General features: G+C 48.1%; 1 protein-coding gene and 1 pseudogene across 2 annotated transcripts; both read left to right on the top strand.

The window, feature by feature from the left end:
• Nucleotides 1–12,272: 12,272 nt before the first annotated feature.
• On the top strand, nt 12,273–13,950 carry LOC124660227 (annotated as a pseudogene).
• Nucleotides 13,951–15,099: 1,149 nt separating this feature from the next.
• LOC124661766 (glycerol-3-phosphate dehydrogenase [NAD(+)]-like) lies at nt 15,100–18,618 on the top strand. Of its 2 annotated transcripts, none has more exons than XM_047199643.1 (11): nt 15,100–15,515; nt 16,167–16,243; nt 16,321–16,393; nt 16,694–16,911; nt 16,998–17,105; nt 17,392–17,455; nt 17,541–17,578; nt 17,663–17,756; nt 17,856–17,910; nt 18,094–18,142; nt 18,221–18,618. In XM_047199643.1, exons 1-11 carry the CDS (start codon nt 15,401–15,403, stop codon nt 18,401–18,403), a joined length of 1,074 nt encoding a protein of 357 aa, XP_047055599.1. In that variant the 5' UTR covers nt 15,100–15,400; the 3' UTR covers nt 18,404–18,618. The 2 variants fall into 2 exon arrangements, with proteins under 2 accessions (XP_047055599.1, XP_047055598.1); XM_047199642.1 differs by having other exon boundaries at nt 15,101–15,515; nt 17,663–17,783.
• Nucleotides 18,619–22,282: the final 3,664 nt, after the last annotated feature.

Below are 22,282 nucleotides of genomic sequence, written 5' to 3'. Positions count from 1 at the left end.
CGCTATAGGCTACATGTATGACTAATTAGTGCGATTTCAGATCCATCAAAAAAAAATCGTGCATAGCGCATAAAATCCATGTATACTAATTCTAATACTGATCCGTTCTTTTCATTGGCTTTAAATCTCAAACAACATGAATTTTTGAAAATTAGAGATTAGCTTACCTTAATCAGCAAGTAGAGGGCGCACGTTGTAGGCGGAAGGCTGAGCATACTTGTGATCGAAGGGATTGCGCCAAGTTCGGCCGTCGTTTCGGCCGGCGAGCAATCGGAACCATGATATCGGAACCATGATGTGATTCTTCCATCTTTCCATCTGCGCGTGCGCTGGGTCAGGACCTGGATGGCATCGCCCTCTCTTTGTACATGGTTAATGCTATCGCTAGCTGAAGGAAGCAGGTGCGGTCTCACCAAGATATCAGGTTGGGTACGTCTTATCATTTCCATTTATCCATTTATAAAATCAAAAGACTCCAGGTTACGTACGTCTTCTTGTTTTATTGTTACCTAACTAATTTAGTAGGAATTCAAGAATCCAGGTGATACACGTTTCATTGTTTTTTCTCTCGTTGCATGGTACGCACAACTTGAGGTGAAACTATCGTACCAAATAATTTTTCGTCGAGATGCATGTTGCTTGGGTACAACCAACCATAGAGGGATTAATATTATTTTTTCCTTTACGTACAATAATCAAGTTAACGTGTCTACGTTACGACTTTTGTGACATAAAAAATAATTAGTTTTTAACTAATCCTAGCCATTAATTATAGATCCGATTGTTCTAATTATTCTAATGATGTGGATTAACGTGGTGTCACGTATGGTGCCTCCAATTAGTAAATATAAGATGCATACTATTTACCCCTTCCAAGTACTTGTTTTGATCCAACTTGCATGAGAGAAGATTTGTGGGAAATCTCGTGTGTGTTAGGTGGAGTAACATGGGGGTAGTGATTTAATAGTGACACAAAATTAAAGATATACTTTAGTTTTTTACCTTTATTTCGTTGCCTCACTAGGGATTAAGTGGATACATGTGCTATAATTTCATCTAGTGACATTCTAGGTGGTCTTGTTAAATCAAGATAGTGTATTTGAGATCCAAACATTATGTCAAAGTTCTTAAAGCTATACTCTGTTAATTCTTAAATACTGTATTGCTTGGAGTTTTCCCTTTATGGAGGAGTATAAGAGAGATGTGTTTCATCATCTCTATGTTCGGACATAATGCCCATACAAATACATGTTTCACAATATGAGATTCAACCAACATAATATAACTTATGAATTGTTTAAGTCCATCACACCTTTATGAGATAATAGACAAGTGAAACCATGAACCCCGGTCCAATTTTAATCATAAGAACTCCAAACCAACACTTTTATCAACCTCTCCAATCTTAGCACTTATTAATTTCTAAAATCCAAAATTACTTTTACATTTAGCAAATCCAATCCAAAACCCAAAAGACCTTTACTTTATTTTTTTACTTTTATTGCCTAGTATAGTTTGATTTCCTTTTATATATTTACTATAATCTTCATATTACTTACACGAAACCTTGTGCTTGACAACCGAACTTTGGAGTTGGGGACACAAGGTTTGTTTTGTAGATTGCTTGAAGAGGGAAGGGGAGTAATTCTTCTCTAATTCCCCGAGAGTTCGATATAAAACCTCGAGTCACCCTTGTGGGGATAATGTTGAATATAGTGCCATAGAGGCAAGGTGTTTATTATTATATATCAATAGTTCATAATAGTTTTGTGCCATGTTATAACTGTATTAATCGGAAACATTGATACACGTATGGTATTGTAAACAAACCAAGGTCCCTAGTGAGCATTTACAAACTAGTTCATTGTGATTTGATGGTTGAGGTTTCCTGATCATGGGCACACACGCCATGGACAATGAATTCATATCATTGAAAGAATGATATGATGAACATTCCCAAATATAAGTATTGTAACATGGTCAAGTCATGAAGTTCACGTTACGATTTTTATGAAGTGTAGTAACCTAATTCTTAGACCGTGAGACCATATATAATCACTGTCACCGACGGCTGCTTAGACATCATAAAACGCCATACAAACCATTCCCAATTCAACAAGAAAGTCTAGAGGGCCACCCCACTAAGCTAGAAGTGACAAAGTTCGGCCGTACTCCGATATAGACCTAGGGTTTGTGTTAACGGCTAAGCTGGCGCTAACGACCTGCTTAGCTAAACGTTCCACAAAGGTACAATACAGAATATAAACACCCGAATGGAACAGTAAGTAAAACATGTCATACATGGCATAGGTAAATAAAACCAAGGTTGTGGCCCCCTTTTTAACAGACTTGAGAAAAGGTATTGGGTGAGGGGGTGGGGGTCCTAGTAATAATCCCCACGTATGGCAGAGCTCCTAGCTCAGAACTGATAACAAGAACTCGGGTCCTAGGGGACACAAGCGAGACAAAGATCCGATGCTTGCGCAAATGGGCCCACCGATACCACTGCTTAACAATTTTAGTTGTTAACATAAAAGTAAACCATGAGTGTCTCCAACAACTGATATATCATGTGATAACTTCCCAACAACCCCAACATATCCCGAAAGATATCAAGATAACAACAAAACTTTAAACACACGCTACGACTCGCAAGGCTCAAACAACAAACAACGGCTATAGGCACGGAATGATATATAGGCCTAGGATAGACAGGTGGAATAGGACACATGACTCGATAAAGAATCACAATATATGGGTAGCAAAAAGAGCGAGAGCAAAATGTAAAATAGAAGAAGAGGGAGTGCTCACATGTGAAAGATTGTCGAAGAACTTGTCGTATCTCACAACACCACTTCGTGATCCTATCCGAGAAGATGCAAATGTTGGAACACACAGCCGACACAATTCTTACTATTACGGGCGAAGAAGCGGAATGAGCAAGATATGATATGCATGGCATGTCAACAAGATGCAATGCAACTTATCCAATTAAGCGGAATCGAAATCCCGACACACAATTTAGGGTTGGAATTGTTTTTCTACCGGCAAGATTAAATGTTGATTAACATGGCATAGACATGGCATGTGTTAGCTACACAAAATTAAATGGAACATGGACAAGATAAACAAACCCGCACAATTCCATATTTAATTATTTAGGTGAATCGTTATTAACCCAAAGAACCACATATGCAATGCGATGCAACATGTATGATTGATGCAACAAGTTATACATCATTTACAAAATAGGGATGGGTTAGGGTTCACACATTAGGGTTCGGAGAAGAGATCCTTCGGGTTCGGAACAAAAGAAGATGAAGCCGGGTCATTGGTCTTTGATTCTGTGAAGAAGGTCTTCGAATTCCATATCTATCGGCAGTGGTGAACTTGGTTCCACGCCTTCGGTTTCGAAAACACCAACCTTTGGGGTTCGACTTCGATTGTCGATGGTGAACTCAAAACATCGCCGAAGGAGACAGAACTTGAAACCACACGCCTAGGAGATCGAGGAGTAGTAACACCATTGAACCACCTCGCAGAAACACAAGCCGATACACTACAGCAATAGAACACGTAGAAATGAAAAGATGGATTAACGATCTGGATGCGGGGCGGCGTCGACTAGCAAGGCCAGCAGGAGCGCACATGAAAGAGGGGTGGCAGAGGCCGACAACAATAGGAGGAGGAGGGCCAAGTCCTTGAAGCAGCAACGGTGAGAGGACCCGCGTGAGGAGGCGGACAATCAGCAACAGACGTAGGCCGACAAGGACACGCACAGGGAGGAGCGGTCGAGAGGCAACGCGACACAGAATTGAGGAAGGGGACGCACAACCTCAACAATAATTGTTCTGTTTTGAGAGTCGTAGGCGAGGAGCTCTCCTGCCCGGCCCGAACCCGGATCTGCTCCGCCTGCGCAGCTGGCCGGAGTCGAGATGGGCGAGGTGCTTGGTGCCTTCCTGTAAATAGTAGCACTAGGATTTCCTCTAGTAGGGTGTTGGGCGAGATGCCAGCGTTTGGCTTGATGCCGATGTGGTGCGTGCCATCGACGCGTCCGATGGCTAGCAGTGGCGAGCTTGATGGCGATGTCGGCGTGGTGCTTGCTGCTGCCAAAAAGATCTTCCATGGCGCACCTCTCCAATAAGCTCGTGGTTTGGCCTCCGAATCAAGATCTGGAGGCATGGTGCTGTGCAGGTGTGTTCGGAGATTCTTCTCTTCCTCTCTTCTTTAGTCATCAAGGAGATGGAGAAGGGGACTACGGGGAAGCCTTTCTCCAGCAGCCTGCATGGTGGGGATCTCGTGCTGCTTCTTTTCTGGAGTTCACAAGCAGAGGACCCGCGACGGCGAGGCCCGTCTTGCCTCTGCTCCTTATGGCCGGTAGGCGGCTCTCCAAGGCCATGATCGAATGGCTCTTCAACCTCCTGGCCACAGGCCACCTAGGAGGCTTTTCAACTCCGGCTGAAGACTCAACGGAGGTATTGTCCCAAGTGGTTTGTCCCCAGCGGCGGTACTACTGCTCCGGCCGTCGAGTTCGTCAACATGCTGCGGTGGAGAAGGATTTCATGTACTTGATTGCTTTTTACTTTTTACTTTGGGGTCCTTTGTGTAAAAGTGAAGGTCATGTTTGTAGTTTTCCTTTCTTTTGGGATCTTCTTGTAAGTTGTAATCCCACCGCTGCTGGGTCCTTCGGGCCCAATCCTTTGTTCAAAAAAAAAGGAAGGGGACGCACAACGAGAGGACGGGAAGAACAACGCCGTGCTCGATGCAGAGAAGGCTGTGTTATCACCAGAATTTGACCAAGTCAGAGGTGGGCCGCGATCGAAGATGGGTGTGAAGAAATATATATAGAAGAAGTATGTGGATCGGCCTTTTTATCAAGTTGGGCTTGATTGCCCGTGTATCTGTAACATATTAGATCGTATCTTAGTTTAGAGATAGAATCTTATTCGTGCACGATTTGGTGCACGCCCACATTAGAAAGTCCGCCGGACTATAAATATGTACCTAGGGTTTATGGAATAAACAACAACTCACGTTCAACCCCAAAAACAAACCAATCTCGGCGCATCGCCAACTCCTTCGTCTCGAGGGTTTCTATCAGGTAAGCGACATGCTGCCTAGATCGCATCTTGCGATCTAGGCAGCACAAGCCCCACGTTGTTCCATGCGTTGCTCGTACCGAAGCGTTTTTGATGGCGAGCAACGTAGTTATCATTAGATGTGTTAGGGTTAGCATTGTTCTTCGTTTAAGCATGCTTACGTAGTGCAACCCTTGCATATCTAGCCGCCCTCACGCCTGTCTCAGGCGTGGGGGCGGCACCCCGCTTGATCATTATTTAGTAGATCCGATCCGTTACGATTGCTCCTTGTTCTACAAGGATTAGTTTAATATCCGCAATAGTTAGGCCTTACAAAGGGGGAGGATCCAGGTGGCACGTAGGGTGGCGTTCACAAGTCCTAAACGGGATGTTCCTAGGATCAACTTCATGTTGGTTTTTTGGCCTTGTTTAGGATCGGCTTACGAGCACCGTGCGTGGCCGCAAGGCCCAACTCCGGAGTAGGATGATCCGATTATGCGGTGAAAACCCTAAATCGTCGTAGATCTCATTAGCTTCATCTTGATCAAGCAGGACCACCAAGTATTCGTGCACCCGTACGGATCATGGGTGGATCGGCTCTTTGAGCCGATTCACGGGATAACCCGAGAGCCGATCGAGGCTCGTATTTAACGTTTACATGTATGCCCCGCAGAAACTAAGCGAGGCATCCTCATCACCTTCCCGACCGGGTATAGGTCAGGTGGCACGCCCTTGCACTTCGCAACGCCGCGTGTGACCGAAGAGCATTGCGGGCCGTCGCTCGGAGGGGTCTCAGCCAGCCGCAGCTCTAGGCTCTTCCCGCTCTACGGCTGGCGACAAGGCCGCCGCCCGCCGGTGGGTTTTGGCGATCAACACATTCTCGGCACGCCCGGTGGGACAATCGTCTACATCAACCACATCGCCATCTACATCCGAGATGGCGGACGGCACGCCGGTCACCTACGGGGATCCGCCCGACGACCTCAAGAAGCAATACAACGAGATCAAGGCTACCCTCGAAGCCGACCTCATCGGCTCTTTTCGCAGAACCCGGTTCCGGTGGCATCGGATGGAAGGGGTTCTCACCGCAAGGTGCGCTCGATGGGATAGACCTCTCTACCCCGTCGGAGGAACGTACCGTGGGTCTGCGGCGAGAGATCAACTACTTGGTGGCTCACTCACTACACCGCCACTCCGAGAACTTGGTCAACGTGTTGGAGCGTGTCGCTCGCGCGTGATCCAGGAGATCATGAGCCACCGTACTCGCCGTCGGGACCAGCTCTCGGGACTCATCAAGGAGAATTGCCATTCCGGTCCCGACCACCGCCGCCATATGCGTTGGCGGCGCTCGCTGAAGTGCCGACTACACCGGCATTCCTCGTCTACAGGATTGGTGGCGACCCTAATGACTACCAGTTCTTAATGGAGGCGCCTAAGGAGATCCCTCATGGATACGCGTGTATGTATGTGCCGGATTGTGGTGACTGGGCACCCACAAACCAGGCCACAACATCGGGACTCCGGCGAAGACAGGAGGAACGTCGGCGACAGAGCAGACGTGGCTAACCAAATACGCCACACCGACGAAACTCCCGAGCCCAGCTCCTGCAAATGGCTCAGAGCTGGAAAAACAAACATGGCAGGCCAAGTACGCCACCCCGGCGAATCTTCAGAGTGCAACTCCTACGGCCAGCACAGCGGATCAGATCAGTACCATACTGAGAGACCGGTTCGGCATGATGCCGAAAAGAAGGGCAGTCGGCTATTCCAAGCCGTACCACGACGATTACGAGATGATCCCGGCGCCACCTAAATATCGGCTCCCGACTTCTCCAAATTCAGTGGATCGGATGGCTCCAGCTCCATCGAGCACGTCAGCCGATATTTGGCTCAATTAGGACCGGCTTCAGTGTCGGATCAGCTACGCGTGAGGCTCTTTTCACAGTCCCTCACGGGATCGGCTTTTGGATGGTACACCTCTTTGCCAGCAAACTCCATCCGAGTCTTGGAAGCAATTGGAAGAACAAGCTCCATATGCAATACCATTCGAAGCTTCCGAGTCCGGCATTGCCGATCTAGCACAACTACGTCGAAGCGCGGGGAAACGGTGACGAATACATCCAGCCGCTTCAGGAATCTTAGGAACCGATGTTATTCGGTTCGTATAACCGAAAAGGAAGCGATCGAGTTGGCGTAGTGGGCCTTGCAACACAGCTCAAGGACATGGCCTCCCAAGCAGATTATCCCTCGGCGGCGCACATGGTTCGAAACTATCGGCATATGAACAGCGCCACCCCGACTCCGTACCAAGACAAGTTCAAGCGTGCAGTAGTTATGGTCGATACGGAGGAAGATGAAGTGCCTGCGGGAGGCCAAGAGATAGCAGTGGCTGAGTGGACTCAGGGGGGAACCCCCGTGGCCTGCAAATGGGTAAAGCCACCAGGGCCGCCCAGGGGATTTGATTTTGACATAACCAAGACTGAACAAATTTTCGACCTCCTGCTCAAGGAGAAACAGTTGACGATTCCTGAAGGTCTCAAGTTCCCCACGGCGAAAGAGCTAAACGGAAAGCCGTACTGCAAATTCCACAACTCGCTTTCCCATGCCACCAACGACTGCCGGGTGTGGCGTCATCACATCCAAGCGGCGATAGAGAAGGGGCGGCTAATTTTCAACCAGTACGCCATGAAGGTCGACACCCAACCCTTCCCCGCCGTTAACATGGTAGAAATCACCTACCCCGAAGGTTGCCAGCCGGGTCCCTCGTTCAGCATCAACATGGTAGGACTTGGAAACCACTGCGGCAAAGATGGAGATGAGGGCAGCATGCTCTCATAGCAAGGATACAGAGGAGGCCGCTCCACGCGATCGGTTCCGTCATGATGGCAAGCGCTATGTCACGGAGGGAGAGGTGAAGAATATAAGATATCGGCGACCCCTCTCGATCACCTCCTCAACAAATATGTTAGTCAGTATGACCAACGCCGACGGTCCAATTACGATGATAAAGAAGATCGTTTGGCTAGAGAAGCCAGAAGACATCGTCGGCAGGATCGCGATAAGGAGGAGCACGAGCGCTGTGCCACGGAAGCATCAAGGGAGCAAGATGACAACGCCAGACATTGGGACTGCCCCTTCTTCGGACACTGCTGGGATTCGAGGAATGAGCCGATTGCCCACAATCGACAATTGCCCGTAATGCAATCAGAAAAAGAAGGAGGCAGCCAACGTGTCCGTGTTCGAGCGCCTAGGGCCTCTCCCGCCACAAAGCAAACGCGCTGAGTCACCTCGTTGGGCAGATCTTGAGGATTCAGAAGACGAGGGAGAAGTGGAAGAAGATAGGTACCACCGGCCAAGGTGGTGCCCCGACGGACTCAGCCGTTCCCAAAAGCGCGGGGTTCAGCGATTGCGCGGCCTAGAGGAAGCCGAGAGGTTGTACCGCATACGCTAAGGAAGGCACGGCCTGATCCGGCTGCAAAGGTTCGGCGAACCCCGGATGAAGAGGGTCGTCCACGGAAAATGGAGTGGCGCCCTAAACGGAGGAAAGCCGATGATGAGACATCGGCTGGCACAAACATGGTACTCGTCTTGCCGACAGAGCGTAGCGCTCCACGACTCTACGGAGCACTCAAGGTGGACGACAGCAAGCGCATCAAGTCAGAGGTTGGGTTGGTTTTATCCAGCCCAACCAAATAGCAAGACTAAACCATTGAGCAAACCAGGAGAGGCTGATCCTTGTGATCGGCCCCAAAAATTTATGAAGGGAACTTACAAAACCTTCAACAAGCAAGCAACGTGGAGGCCGATTCCAGCGATCGGCCAAAATTATCCTCGCCCACCATTCTGCCTGGGTTCAACATGTTATCCAACAGAGCCGATACCATCAATTCTCTTGACAGAATCGGCTCGGGGGGGCACCCAGGTAGATAAAATACGAGGATATGCAACGGAAGCATCTCATCTTCTGTTGATGGGTATCGGAGTATGGGGCCGATGCACAGGTCGGCCGTAAAAAAAAAAAAAAGATACAAAAGTGAAAATTCGAAAATTTTCGAACACAGCCGATGCAGCAGGCATCGACTTAAGGACATTAAAGCCGATGCATGGCCATCGACTCAAAAGGAGTAACTGTTACGATCAGAGGGTCAATGGAGCGCAAAGGGAGATTGTTTATGAAGGAACTCCTCAATGGAGCAGTTTGGAAGCTCAGATCCTCTCTTCAAGAACAATGTCAGGAGCAGCATGGGCGTGCGGATCAGGTCAAGTGTGGATTGCATCAGGTCCACCAAAGGGAAGGAGCCTATCTGGCCGGCAGGAACTACTCGGGGGGGGGGGGGGGCAGCTCGCCTTGAAGGCTCTCTGCTTTGGGAAGCCGATTTATGTTCAAATCGGCTAGCTCGGCATAAGAAGCTCCCTCAGACATGATCGAGCCCAGGTCCATACAGCTCTGTTTGCCTCGGCTAAAGACTCGGGGGGCAACAAGCCTGGAAGATGCCCTGTTTTTAAGAGCCGTTAGGGTGGAAAAGCCGTCGTCTAGTACAGGGCTTGGACTGTGCTGTTGCTGCAAGAAAAGGAAAGAAGTCCGACGCGTTGCTATCGGTCTTAGCATGACAAACGGAGGGAATGAAATTGGAATGATTAAAGGATGAATGGAAAGAACAATTTCATTAATTCCAAGGAGCGGCTTTACAAGAAAGAGCCGATGGCTCTCAAAAGAGGGATCTGGTGCCTAGTGCACTGCTACTACTAGTCCTATGCTACTAGTCGTCGCTGTCCTCGTCATCGCCGCCGTCGACGTCGTCGGCGCTGCTCCCGGGGAGCTCCTCGTCGCTCGCTGCCCCAGCCCTTGGCCGGAGCCTCTTCCTCCTCGTCATCATCATCATCCTCGCTGTCCGCCCAGGAGCGGAAGCGCTTGGTCGGCGGATACCCGATGGAGGAGGAGGAGTCATCCTCCTCCTCTTCCTCTTCGTCATCATCTTCGTCCTCGCTGTCCGCCCACATGCGGGGGCGCTTCTTCGGCGGGAGCTTGGCGGAGGGGGAGGCCTTGGCCTTCGCTGCTTCTCCTTCTTTCTCCTCCTTGTCGGAGGAGAAGGGATTCACTGCGGGGTAGAGGCTGTCCTCGTTCTTCTTCTTCGGCGAAGATTGGGGGAAGAGCTTTGAGAAGGAAGAGGAAGAGGAAGACATCGCTACAGGAGGAGAGGGTTTTTTGGTGCCGATAGCTGGGATGGAATAGAGGATAAAGAGAGCTAACCAGTCGGCACGGTTAAATAATGAGAGATCTGGTGAAGGTTTAATGCCATTACAGCTTCCAAGGGATTGATGCTAAAGCTGTCAGAATTTTTAGAGAAGCTGAGAAGACAGGGCATGATGATGACGGATGCTGTAACGGCTCTGCTCTGCCACGACATGACCCTTCGAAGGGAAAGCATAATGATTTTGGAAATGTTATTTCCAAAACCAGGGGGGCATGTGTTATCACCAGAATTTGACCAAGTCAGAGGTGGGCCGCGATCGAAGATGGGTGTGAAGAAATATATATAGAAGAAGTATGTGGATCGGCCTTTTTATCAAGTTGGGCTTGATTGCCCGTGTATCTGTAACATATTAGATCGTATCTTAGTTTAGAGATAGAATCTTATTCGTGCACGATTTGGTGCACGCCCACATTAGAAAGTCCGCCGGACTATAAATATGTACCTAGGGTTTATGGAATAAACAACAACTCACGTTCAACCCCAAAAACAAACCAATCTCGGCGCATCGCCAACTCCTTCGTCTCGAGGGTTTCTATCGGGTAAGCGACATGCTGCCTAGATCGCATCTTGCGATCTAGGCAGCACAAGCCCCACGTTGTTCCATGCGTTGCTCGTACTGAAGCGTTTTTGATGGCGAGCAACGTAGTTATCATTAGATGTGTTAGGGTTAGCATTGTTCTTCGTTTAAGCATGCTTACGTAGTGCAACCCTTGCATATCTAGCCGCCCTCACGCCTGTCTCAGGCGTGGGGGCGGCACCCCGCTTGATCATTATTTAGTAGATCCGATCCGTTACGATTGCTCCTTGTTCTACAAGGATTAGTTTAATATCCGCAATAGTTAGGCCTTACAAAGGGGGGGAGGATCCAGTGGCACGTAGGGTGGCGTTCGCAAGTCCTAAACGGGATGTTCCTAGGATCAACTTCATGTTGGTTTTTTGGCCTTGTTTAGGATCGGCTTACGAGCACCGTGCGTGGCCGCAAGGCCCAACCTGGAGTAGGATGATCCGATTATGCGGTGAAAACCCTAAATCGTCGTAGATCTCATTAGCTTCATCTTGATCAAGCAGGACCACCAAGTATTCGTGCACCCCGTACGGATCATGGGTGGATCGGCTCTTTGAGCCGATTCACGGGATAACCCGAGAGCCGATCGAGGCTCGTATTTAACGTTTACATGTATGCCCCGCAGAAACTAAGCGAGGCATCCTCATCACCTTCCCCGACCAGTGCATAGGTCGGGTGGCACGCCCTGCACTTCGCAACGCCGCGTGTGACCAGAAGAGCATTGCGGGCCGTCGCTCGGAGGGGTCTCAGCCAGCCGCAGCTCTAGGCTCTTCCCGGCTCTACAGTGTTGACAAGGCCGCCGCCCGCCGGTGGGTTTTGGCAGTCAACAGGCTGTGAGGGTGCACTCGGGGAAGGACGGCGAATCGCTCAAAAGAGGCGAAGGTCGACGAGCACGAGGCCGAGTAGAGGTTTAATAAAAATAATTTTTAGGGTTCAAAATATGCATGATGCTATAATAATTTTGAAACGGCATGGAAAAACAAGCAGCGGTAGGTTTTTCCGGGTCCTTCCATCTCTCTAAGATCGTATCATTGTACATGCCCTTAGTAGAGATTTGATACTTAGATGTCATTGATTTAATCTGATATGACTTGATTTCTAGGTGTTATTGTTTCGATTAGTTTTTCAAATAGCGTAAAAACAAGTAAAGACTGACTTTCCTTGGCTATAAATGTTGCTCAAATTCAAAATTAAATACTCCGACTGGCCCCTCCATCCTCCCGGCAAAAGAAGAACAGCACGCCTGGGTCTTCTCCAGCGCCGGCGGTGCGGCGACAAGCCCCTCACCAGCGGCCGCCGGTTCCCGCTCCTCTCCCCGAACGGAAAACCCTCCCCGCGGCTCCCCGGACGCCACCACTTGCTCGCGTCGTCCCCATGCCTCCGCCCTGCGGCGTCCTTCGCCACGCGCGTACACCGCGTGGGTTCGTCCAGATCCTCGCCGCCGGTCTCCCGCCTAGACCTTCCTCCGCGGAGCACTTCCATGCGGTGTCCACCAAGCTCGGCTTCGCGTCCACCGTCTTCGCCGGCACCGCTATGCTCAACCTGTACTGCCGCTCCAGCCGCCTACGCGAGGCTCAGCAGCTGTTCGACGAAATGCCTGAAAAGAGCGGCGTCACCTGGAGCACGCTCATATACGGGCGGCCACACGCGATTCCACACTCCTGGCCTCGCCGTGGAGACGTTCGCCGGCATGGTGCGTGCAGGGCGTGTCCACCGTTCTGGTGGCCTGTGCGAGGATGGAGGATGCGGGCGCCGGAGCGGTGCTGCACAGTGTTGCCGTCAAGTACGGCATCTGTGGTGGTAACGTCATCGTGGGGACTGCGTTGGTGGACATGTATGCCAAATGCCATGATATGCCTGCCACGCAGCAGGTTTTTCAGGAGATGGAAGAGAAGAATGTGTCCACTTACACGGCTATTATCGGCGGGTTCGCCTCAGTCAGAAGACCTCGTGATGCCATGGTGCTGGTCAAGGAGATGGAACAGTCAGAGGTAGCACCAAACATGATGACATACAGTAGCCTTCTCAGCTCGTTCGCGAATCCCGGGGACCTAGATCACTGGAGGCAAGCACATTGTGCGGTTCTAAACAAGGGTCTCAAGCACAATCCATATGTTCCGTCCACTCTCATGACCATGTACTCCAGGTGTGGCAGCTTAGAGGGTTTCAGGAATGTGCAGATGGCTGTTTCATTGCAGGATCAGGTGTCGCTCAATTCTGTAATCTTGGGGCTCTCCTCTTTGGGACTTGGCAACGAGGCATTTGAGCAGTTCTTGGAGATGAGAAGGCATGGTGCCGACACAGACTTGTTCACCTTTGCCAGCATGCTAAAGCTATAGGGAGCTCATCCTCACTGCTGCAGGGAAGACAAGTCCATGCTCTGATTCTCAATACTGGACACGATTCCGATGTCAATGTCCAGAACGGCTTGATTTCCATGTATGCTAGACGTGGCGAGATAGGGGAATCCCAGAATGTTTTCGCTTCGGTGCAGGCCCCTGGCCTGATCTCCTGGAGCTCGCTCCTGTCAGGGTATGCCCAACACAGGTGTGGCAAAGAGGCGGTCGAGGTGTTTGAGCAGATGAGGAGACTGAATGTCCACCTGGACCACACAACCTTCTTACTTGTGCTCACAGCTTGCAGCCACACCGGTCTTGTCGATCAAGGCTTAGAGTACTTCAACCTGATGAGAACAGACGGGTTCCTTGCGGGAGCACGGCAAGAGCAGTACGCGTGCGTCATCGACCTCCTCGCTCGAGCAGGCCGTCTCCGAGGAGCCGAGTTTCTGGTCACCGACATGCCTATAGAGACTAGTGTCTCGGTATACCGTTCTCTGCTTAGTGCCTGCCAGATCCATGGCAACCTCGAGATCGCTGTCCGGGTGTCGGCGCGCCTGGTCGAGCTCTGCCCTGATGGTGCATCTGCTCATGTTCAGTTGTCGAAGGCCTTTGTTGGTGATGGGCAGTGGGGCAGTGTTGAGGTCAGGGAGTCCATGGCCCGGAAAGCGATATTGAAGAATCCTGCTTGGAGCTGCGTCGAGGATCAGATGTAGCTTGCATAAAAAGTTTGAGATTGGATGGTTCATGGGGTTTGGCAAAACCAAACCGCCATTCTTAACTTGGAGTGAGTTACGTTCAGCTCCGTTGCAGTGTTCACGGAAGGTATGCCTCATAAATCTGAAAACCTCTGATCCTGTTTTGGAGAACAGAGAATGTCATAGCTCACTCTATTTATGGATAAGAGCACAGATCATACGCCACCACACAAAGTGTACTTGACGGTCACAGCATAGCGATCGCAGGATGTGACACAAAACTCTGACATTTCAAGGATTTGTGCTACTGGGATGAAGACCACCACCCAAACCTGGTACATGAAGAAACAGGGCAGTGTATCAGGACCTTTACTTGTTTCTAGGGGGAATCAGCACTTACCATGAAGCATGACCCATAACTGAGATTTAATTTACCTGGATCCCGTTAATTCCCTGAATTCAGTGTGCATCCAGCTGTTGGTTGCAACATGGATCATATTTTGGCCAGGCTGGGCTAGAGTGCAAACGCACACAGCACATGTGCGAGAGAGAGAGAGAGAGAGAGAGAGAGAGAGAGAGAGAGAGAGAGAGAGAGAGAGAGAGAGAGAGAGAGAAGGGAAAAAGAACAGTTGCAGTTGTCGAAGATCTTTGCTGCTGACAGACAATGGGGTATTGCACTATTGCTGCTGAAGTCAGGGAAAGCAGTAGTTAAGAACCCTGTTTCATTGCCGTTTATGAATGAGAGTCACTCAATGGTCAGCTATGTTGCTGTTTTCATTGAAGGTATACTATAAACCACTCACAAATCTGACAAACCTCTGTTGAACTGAAGGTATCCTCTACTTATACATCATTACAGCAATACATCATTACAGCATATCAATTGCAGCAATGTGATTAAAAAAAACTTCTCATTGTGTGCATTCAGCTGCTGGTTGCCACATGAAGCAATGCTGGGGCCGGGCCGGGCCGGGCTGGGCTCAAGTGCAAACAGATACAGGTGCGCAAGAGCAACGTCCAACGTGCGTGCGCCTCCGATACCACCGAGGCGAGCAGAAGAGAGCGACCACCGCCTGCCAGATCGACGAATCAGCCTCCGCGCCCGCCCGCCAGCCAGCCACCGCCTCCTCCTCTCCCTCCCCCTGTCTGTCGCCTCCACGCACGCAGCACCCCGCTGCCGGCGGCGGCGGCCTCGTTGCGGACGACAAACAACTGCTAGTTCTTGGGGATGCCCGCCCGTCCCCTCCTAACATTCTTCACCGTTTCCATTTAAATATCCCTCTTGGCTCTTGTGCTCCGCTCCCCTCTCCTCTCAGATTCTGTATATATTAGCTGCTGATTGCGGGGAAGCAAATCTCGGTCTGTCCATCCTTTTACTTCGCTAGCTCCTCCGCCTCTTTGTTCTTGCTGTCGGTGCTGAGCTAAGCTGGGCGGCAGCTTTGTTGGTGTGCATTCCGGCCGTGGGGAGATGAAGAATGGGCACGCCGAAAAGCACCGGGTGGCCGTCATCGGCAGCGGCAACTGGGGCAGCGTCGCCTCCCGCCTCATCGCCTCCAACACCGCCAAACTGCCCGCCTTCCATGGTAAGCAGGGCTTTCTGCACTCTCCCTGGCTCTGAGATGGAGCATGCTCCGCCATGCATGTTCTTCAACTCCACAGCATGACTTGTTGGGTCATGCCATTTAGATTGCTAGTCCCTGCCTGTCTTGACAGCATTGAACCATTTGGAGGCCACATGTATCCTATCCTTTGGCTGGGTTCGTATAATGCTAACTAACAGAATGATCCAATACAAGATAACACGACTTTGTGACACTGACTCGTACTCTATGCAGTATATGTATCTATGATACTTTTCCCCTTACCAATATGTAGCAGATACCACTTTGCGAAACTATCGATTGACATGCTGTATGTAGTCTCTGAGTTTTCTTTGACTGTGGTTCTTTTTGCTTGGTGTGTTATATGTACACATGCATTCTTTGTTATTAAAAAAGGAGATACATTCGGTGTTATCCACTTAGCAATCTGTGGCAGGATATCAACTTGCAGTACAGAGTTGACATGGTGTGGTCCCTCTGTTATCCATCATAAATCTGTAGTCTTTCCTGTCCCGAGTTCGAAACCAGCCATGGTTCTCTTTCCTTGATAATATGCGTTCTTGGTTACTCAAAAAATAAGAAAGATGCACTCTTGTACCTGCTGGTATTAATTAGGGGTGAAACTCTTTGCAGATGAAGTAAGGATGTGGGTGTTTGAAGAAACATTGCCAACGGGTGAGAAGCTATCTGAGTCCATTAACCAGGCGCATGTAAGAGTTGTCTGTTGTAATTCTGGATCAGTTAATAATTTGCTCAGTTGTGATGATTTCATTCAAACATGTTTCAGGAGAACTGCAAATACTTGCCTGGTATAAAGCTTGGAACTAATGTCATTGCCGACCCTGACTTGGAGAGTGCAGGTAACCACACAGTACCCCGTTTCTGGTTATCGTTAGGAGGAAACTCTTTGATGCTGGTAATGTATGTAATTCTAGTTGACCAAGGAAACTAAGAAAAAATGAAAATGATTTAGCATTTTCTCGCAGTTACATTTAATAATTTAGCTTTGTTTGCCTATGGGTGCTATTTCAGAAATGATAATCCACGTAACAGAATGAATTTCATAAGTAAACCTGTTCTCACTATGGTTGCAACTCTACATTATGCTGTTCGTGTGTCGCCAAATGAGTGTCCATAATAATTCAATCTCAATTTCCCAGTCAAAGACGCAGATATGCTGGTTTTTGTGACCCCCCATCAGTTTGTGGAGGGTATATGTAAGAAGCTTGTGGGCAAATTAAGACCCGGAGCAGAGGCTATATCTCTCATCAAGGGCATGGAGGTAAAGATGGAAGGACCATGCATGATATCAAAATTAATTACTGATACACTTGGAATCAATTGTTGCGTCCTCATGGGTGCTAACATTGCAAATGAGGTAAGCATCTGTTCTACTTACCATGTGCAATATCTTGTAGGCTTCAAAGGCAAAACAAAAGTAAGTGTGTGTGCATCTCAATGCAGATTGCTGTTGAGAAGTTCAGTGAAGCAACAATTGGATATCGGGAAGATAAACATGCAGCGAATCGTTGGGCTAAACTTTTCTCCACTTCTTACTTCTTGGTTGCTGTTGTAAGTGTTCAACTATAACATCATATGAAACTAATATTCCCACATTCTGGTCTTCTTAGTGTTGAATGGTGATATATATGTGGGAAATACCAAGGTTGTGTTCTTAATAAATAAATGCTAAAATGAGTATTGTAATGAAATACCTGTTCTGATGCCAATGAACATAATGGCAGCAGACAAATAAAAATCAATTCTGGTAGTACCTAAGAAAATTATCTGAACCTGAAAGAAAGTCTAATTTGGGATCTTATTAGTACATCCTTACGTATTTACTCTTTATGTGCAGGTAGAAGATATCGAGGGAGTAGAACTATGTGGGACACTGAAAAATGTTGTGGCCATTGCAGCAGGTTTTGCATACATTAGCACTCTATGTGATTATATCCATTGTTTCCTTTCAACCTCAATGGTTTAAGTGATGGAATTGACTTGCAGGCCTTGTCGATGGCTTGGATATGGGAAACAACACCAAGGTATCAATCCTGTTCAGTAAAGCATTTTGAGTGAAGAACAAAATTTGCATGGCATGGTCTTATTGTATTTTCTCTATCTATTAGGCTGCAATAATGAGGATTGGTTTGCGGGAAATGCGTGCTTTCTCTAAGCTTCTGTTCCCTTCAGTCAGAGACAACACTTTCTTTGAGAGCTGTGGTGTGGCTGACCTTATAACTACATGTCGTACGTATCTTCATTTTTTTCAGTTAACCATTGAACAGTCAAATACTGAAAAACGTTAGCGTTCCATGGCAGTTGGTGGCAGAAACAGGAGAGTGGCAGAAGCCTTTGCAAGAAACGGCGGCAAAAGGTTCTCTAAACCATGCATCTTTGGGCTATTTATGTGGCAATGGATTTTATGCTATTCTCTTTGTTGGAGAGTCCAAACAAGAAGCCTTGTGATGCCTGTGCCAAAGAACTAGGCAGTTAGCATAGCATAACTATGTTTTTTCTGCTTGCTGTGGTTATATTTATATCATCATATTTATGACAGGTCTTTTGATGAGCTAGAGGCAGAGATGTTGCATGGACAGAAACTCCAGGTAGAAATAATAACTGAAATTCAGAATGTAAATGAAGGTATCGACTGCTTGGTGTATCTAAGTCCGTTAATATCACAGGGGGTATCTACTGCAAGAGAGGTCTATGAAGTATTGACTTATCATGGGTGGCAGGAGCTGTTTCCGCTTTTATCAACTGTGCATGAGATCTGTATCGGACAACTGCCTCCTACATCGATAGTTGAATACAGTGAGCACACACCCAACCTCTCCCTCATCGGTGGTTCTACTCCATGTTACTGAGCTAGATGCTGAAATCTGTATTACTGCCTCCGTTCCCACTATGACTTGTTATGATCAAAACAAGGCGGGGTATTCTGGATGTTTTGATATGATTGTTCCGCCATGTAACTTTTGAAGGGCATGCCCCTCTTAGTCCATGATTCAGTTTCCAGTTGGTTGAAACTTGGTTTCTAATCTTACAAAGAAATCAGTGAATTAGATGGTGTGTTTGATGACCCTTGACCCTCAAGTGCGGAAAAACACCAAAAATATGTAATTCGTGTTGAAAGGTTGAACTAGATCCCATGCATCCACTCCAGGTTGCCTGAAAATCATGAATCGGTGATCTTTGAGCTATTCATTTCTGTCATTCGTATCAAGGAAATTCGTCTTGATCAAAATATTAACCGAGTGCATTATTTTGTGAAATATCGTGTTCTGTTATAACTATGTTGGATGAATTGATCCATGTTTCCAAGTATTTAGAAACCCGAATAATTGAACGTTGATTGATGAAATTTTATTACTCACATTTCTAAGGGCCATTGTATCATATGTATGTAAATAGGCCTTGAGCATTGTAACTGTAAAAATAGGCCAAGTACTTTTGGATTCTTGAAATAATATTGTGGGTTGGAAGGTAACTGCAAAAATATGAGACATTTCCAATCCTGTAAATGAAGATGAAACTTGCATTGTAACTGTGAGATATTTTGGCTGACGGTACAATGGAGTAGATATCACACTTAGTACATTCGATCTGTGAAAGATCCTAGATATCACATAGGACATAGCTAACAAGTTGGCGCGTTTTCCAGTGTCCTGTTCTCTTTGTGTGAGTTCAAATGCTCCGTTTTTTTTCTCTCTCAACTAATAACAGCCAAATCATATTGGTACCAGACAAGTGCTGAATTACTGAATCTACTCTGTCCTGGATCCATTTTCAGGGCTCTGCTGAAGGTTAACCTCTGGAGACGCCGTGAACACTGATTTTGGTTTCTTAAATGTTTCGGAGACTGACCGTTCGGGGAGTCCCAGATGTTATATTATTTTGTTATTCATTTTTGGTATCATCCCTCAGGTCCTACAAATCTGCATGCTTCAGCCAAAACCAAGCAAGGAAGTTATCTGACTGTACTTGATATATGGCATATAGTGTTTGTAATTTTTTTTTAAACAGCGGAGCACCCCCTAAGGGGCCAGAACCTTTTCATTCCAGTAATAGAGGGAGTACAGAACTATTACAAAGGACCCCATAAAATTCATAAATTACATATAGATCCCTAGCATTTGCAGAAAAGAGCCTACTGAAAAATCTAGAAAAGCAATCAAGTCCTTTCTCTTCCCCTCTGCGTAGCTCGGAGATCAGCTCGCTGCAGCCATGGCTGGAGACGGGGATAGAACCACTTGTCTCCAGTCTGACTAAGCCCTCAACGCCTGAACTCCAAAAGGCCATTGGAGGTTGAAATTTTGCCGGAGATCATGCCCGGCCTGATATGGCTCTTCATAGCCAAAGATTTCAGCTCCCAGTACTTGGTCGCTGAGAAGAAGCTCCATGATAATCTGGTTCCATAACTCCGAACCCATCTAGTCATAACATTGTCCACTTTGATCTGAATCACCACCATGGCACCCAAGAAATCGAAGAAAAACCGAGATAGCAGATGGACTAGAAGAGTAGAGGCATGACAACACCACTTCAAAGAAATCAACCCGCCATAGATCCCAAAGTACCTGCCACGGATTTGGGGAGTAGGCAGGCGGAGACCTTGGAAGCATGTCTAAGATGCTGAAGCTAGACTCAATGGCCTTATTGTCGGAGATCCCTGGGATATTCTTCTCCGTCGACGGCAGCGCTCGCCACCAGCGCTTGACGATGAAGAAGCTCGGCCGCAGGACGCACAAGATCTGGCCAGCAAGATCTGGTGCTCTACTCCCAGACGCCACGAGGACCAACTGCAAACCCTAGACCTAGTATATATAGAACGACGACCAGGGCCTCGCCTCAGCCACTCCCCGACGGCATGGCCGCCGACGAGGGCCTTGGCCCAGCCCGAAACAGGGGAAAACCTACCCAACTACTGTAGCGAGGAGAGAGGGGGAAGGGGGGAAATGAGAGCATTCAGTGTTTGTAAATTGGTTACAAACTATAATCTCACATGTACTAGTTAAAATGTCCGTGCGTTGCCACGGGAAAAAAAAATATGGAGAAGGATGATATACTTTTAACTTAGTTTTTGGATATCTTATCCTATACATGGCATTTTTATCTTTCTTATTACTAACCCTTCGAGGACCAACATTTGTTCTTTCTGTCTTTTTTACCCATTTCAATCCATCATGTCTCTTATCTAGCGATCTTCCACCAGAAAACTATGAGTTAAACCTAGCGGCATTTTCTCGAGGCAGGCGGCGTGTTTTTATTGTTCACTAAAAGCAGGACCACATGAGTGTGCAGAACTCTTTTTTAATGATAAACAACAAATAAAAAAATGAATACTACGTTTCATAAGGCAGGACCATCATTTATGAGAGAGAATGTCAGCACGAACAGATCTTGAGGCCCGGTCTCTTCTCTTCTCCCTATTGGCAGCGCGTGATCTTCAATAGGCAGCGACGCGACACTCTCTCTCCCATTTTTTTCTCACCGATGGCTTGACTCCTCGATCAGGCGACTCCTCAATCTCTATAGGCGAGCAGCGGAAGTGGCAGTGCCCCGAACTCGGTAAGCGGCGGAGGCCTAGGAATGGCGCGGAAGCGCCGCTCAAATCTATGCACGGGGCGGGTACTGGTTTTCCCTGTCTAAAATGTTGCGGGCGCAACCATATGTGTCATCGTGTCGTCTCCTTCTTGGATAGATGCCCGCAGTAATCATAGCCCTAGCATCCCCTCCTTGACCATTATTGTGCATTTGTGCTGTACATAGTGGAGCGGCCAGAAATTCCCCCAAAGATCTGCAAGATACGTTGCTCCTAGTCGGTCTCGAGATGACTCTGCGGCGCTCTGTGGGTGGCCTTTTCACCCCATTTCGCCATGAACCGCTGAAGCTCCTGCAAAACCGCCGCAGATGCTAGAGCATTGCGACATATACCAACGGCGGATGGTGAGCAAGAACAACGGTGAACGCCGCGGTGGAGATTGCTCCTCAATCTGCTCCTGTTTGAATCTCCCATAGCTTCGACATGGAAAATGTTGGCTAGCGGTGGAGACTGCTCCTTAGTCTGCTTCTTCTCCAGACGCAGCTGCAGCTGCGTGCTAGGTGAACCTAGTGATGTGGTTTAGAGGTTGTCTTGCAGAGGCCACGCCACGACACAACGCATGCACTCAAGCAAGTGCTCATCTGCGGGCGCATCATTGTATTCTCCGCAACGGCGGCCTACTCTGACCTAGCAACTGGGTGGCGGAGGCATGCGACATGTGCGATGCGTAACTGACATAGACCCCTCGCCGCATATTTGATGCAGATGTCCATACTGGCGCCGCTGCCATCTCTTGCATCTCTGGAACCCCGTGGTCGGCCTGCGTTCATCACCGTCTATGTATTCTCTCACCTACGATGCACTGAGCCGCAGCAACATCCATGGTACATGGAGAACCACGAAGCTTCTTCCCCCTCCACCTGCAGCATCCAGCGAGAAGAAACATATATACCCATTTCTTACTTTCTCTCTCTCCCCACAAAATGGGACCTACACCCGTGTATTCAGCTCTCATTACTTCCATGGTATACAGAAAATCCACCTTCAGACGTGGATCCCACACATGTTTCTGCACCGATCACATGAGGACTTGGCGCTGGATCATATGCCGTTGGGTTCAACTCATTCACTCCCTCTTTCAGCATGTTAGCCATCTTTGCATAACACAAATAGCGACACTTTCATTGTGTAAGTGTGTCAA

Source organism: Lolium rigidum, chromosome 6 (assembly GCF_022539505.1).
Source record: "Lolium rigidum isolate FL_2022 chromosome 6, APGP_CSIRO_Lrig_0.1, whole genome shotgun sequence".
Classification (NCBI taxonomy): domain Eukaryota; kingdom Viridiplantae; phylum Streptophyta; class Magnoliopsida; order Poales; family Poaceae; genus Lolium; species Lolium rigidum.
This window is presented reverse-complemented; position numbering and strand designations above follow the sequence as displayed.

Bases quoted from the DNA above. Each gene is read 5' to 3' on its own strand.
- LOC124661766 (XM_047199642.1), top strand. From the start codon at position 15,401: ATGAAGAATGGGCACGCCGAAAAGCACCGGGTGGCCGTCATCGGCAGC. The intron at 15,516-16,166 runs GTAAGCAGGGCT...AACTCTTTGCAG, and splicing joins CAAACTGCCCGCCTTCCATG to ATGAAGTAAGGATGTGGGTG. The intron at 17,456-17,540 runs GTTTTGCATACA...ATTGACTTGCAG, and splicing joins TGTTGTGGCCATTGCAGCAG to GCCTTGTCGATGGCTTGGAT.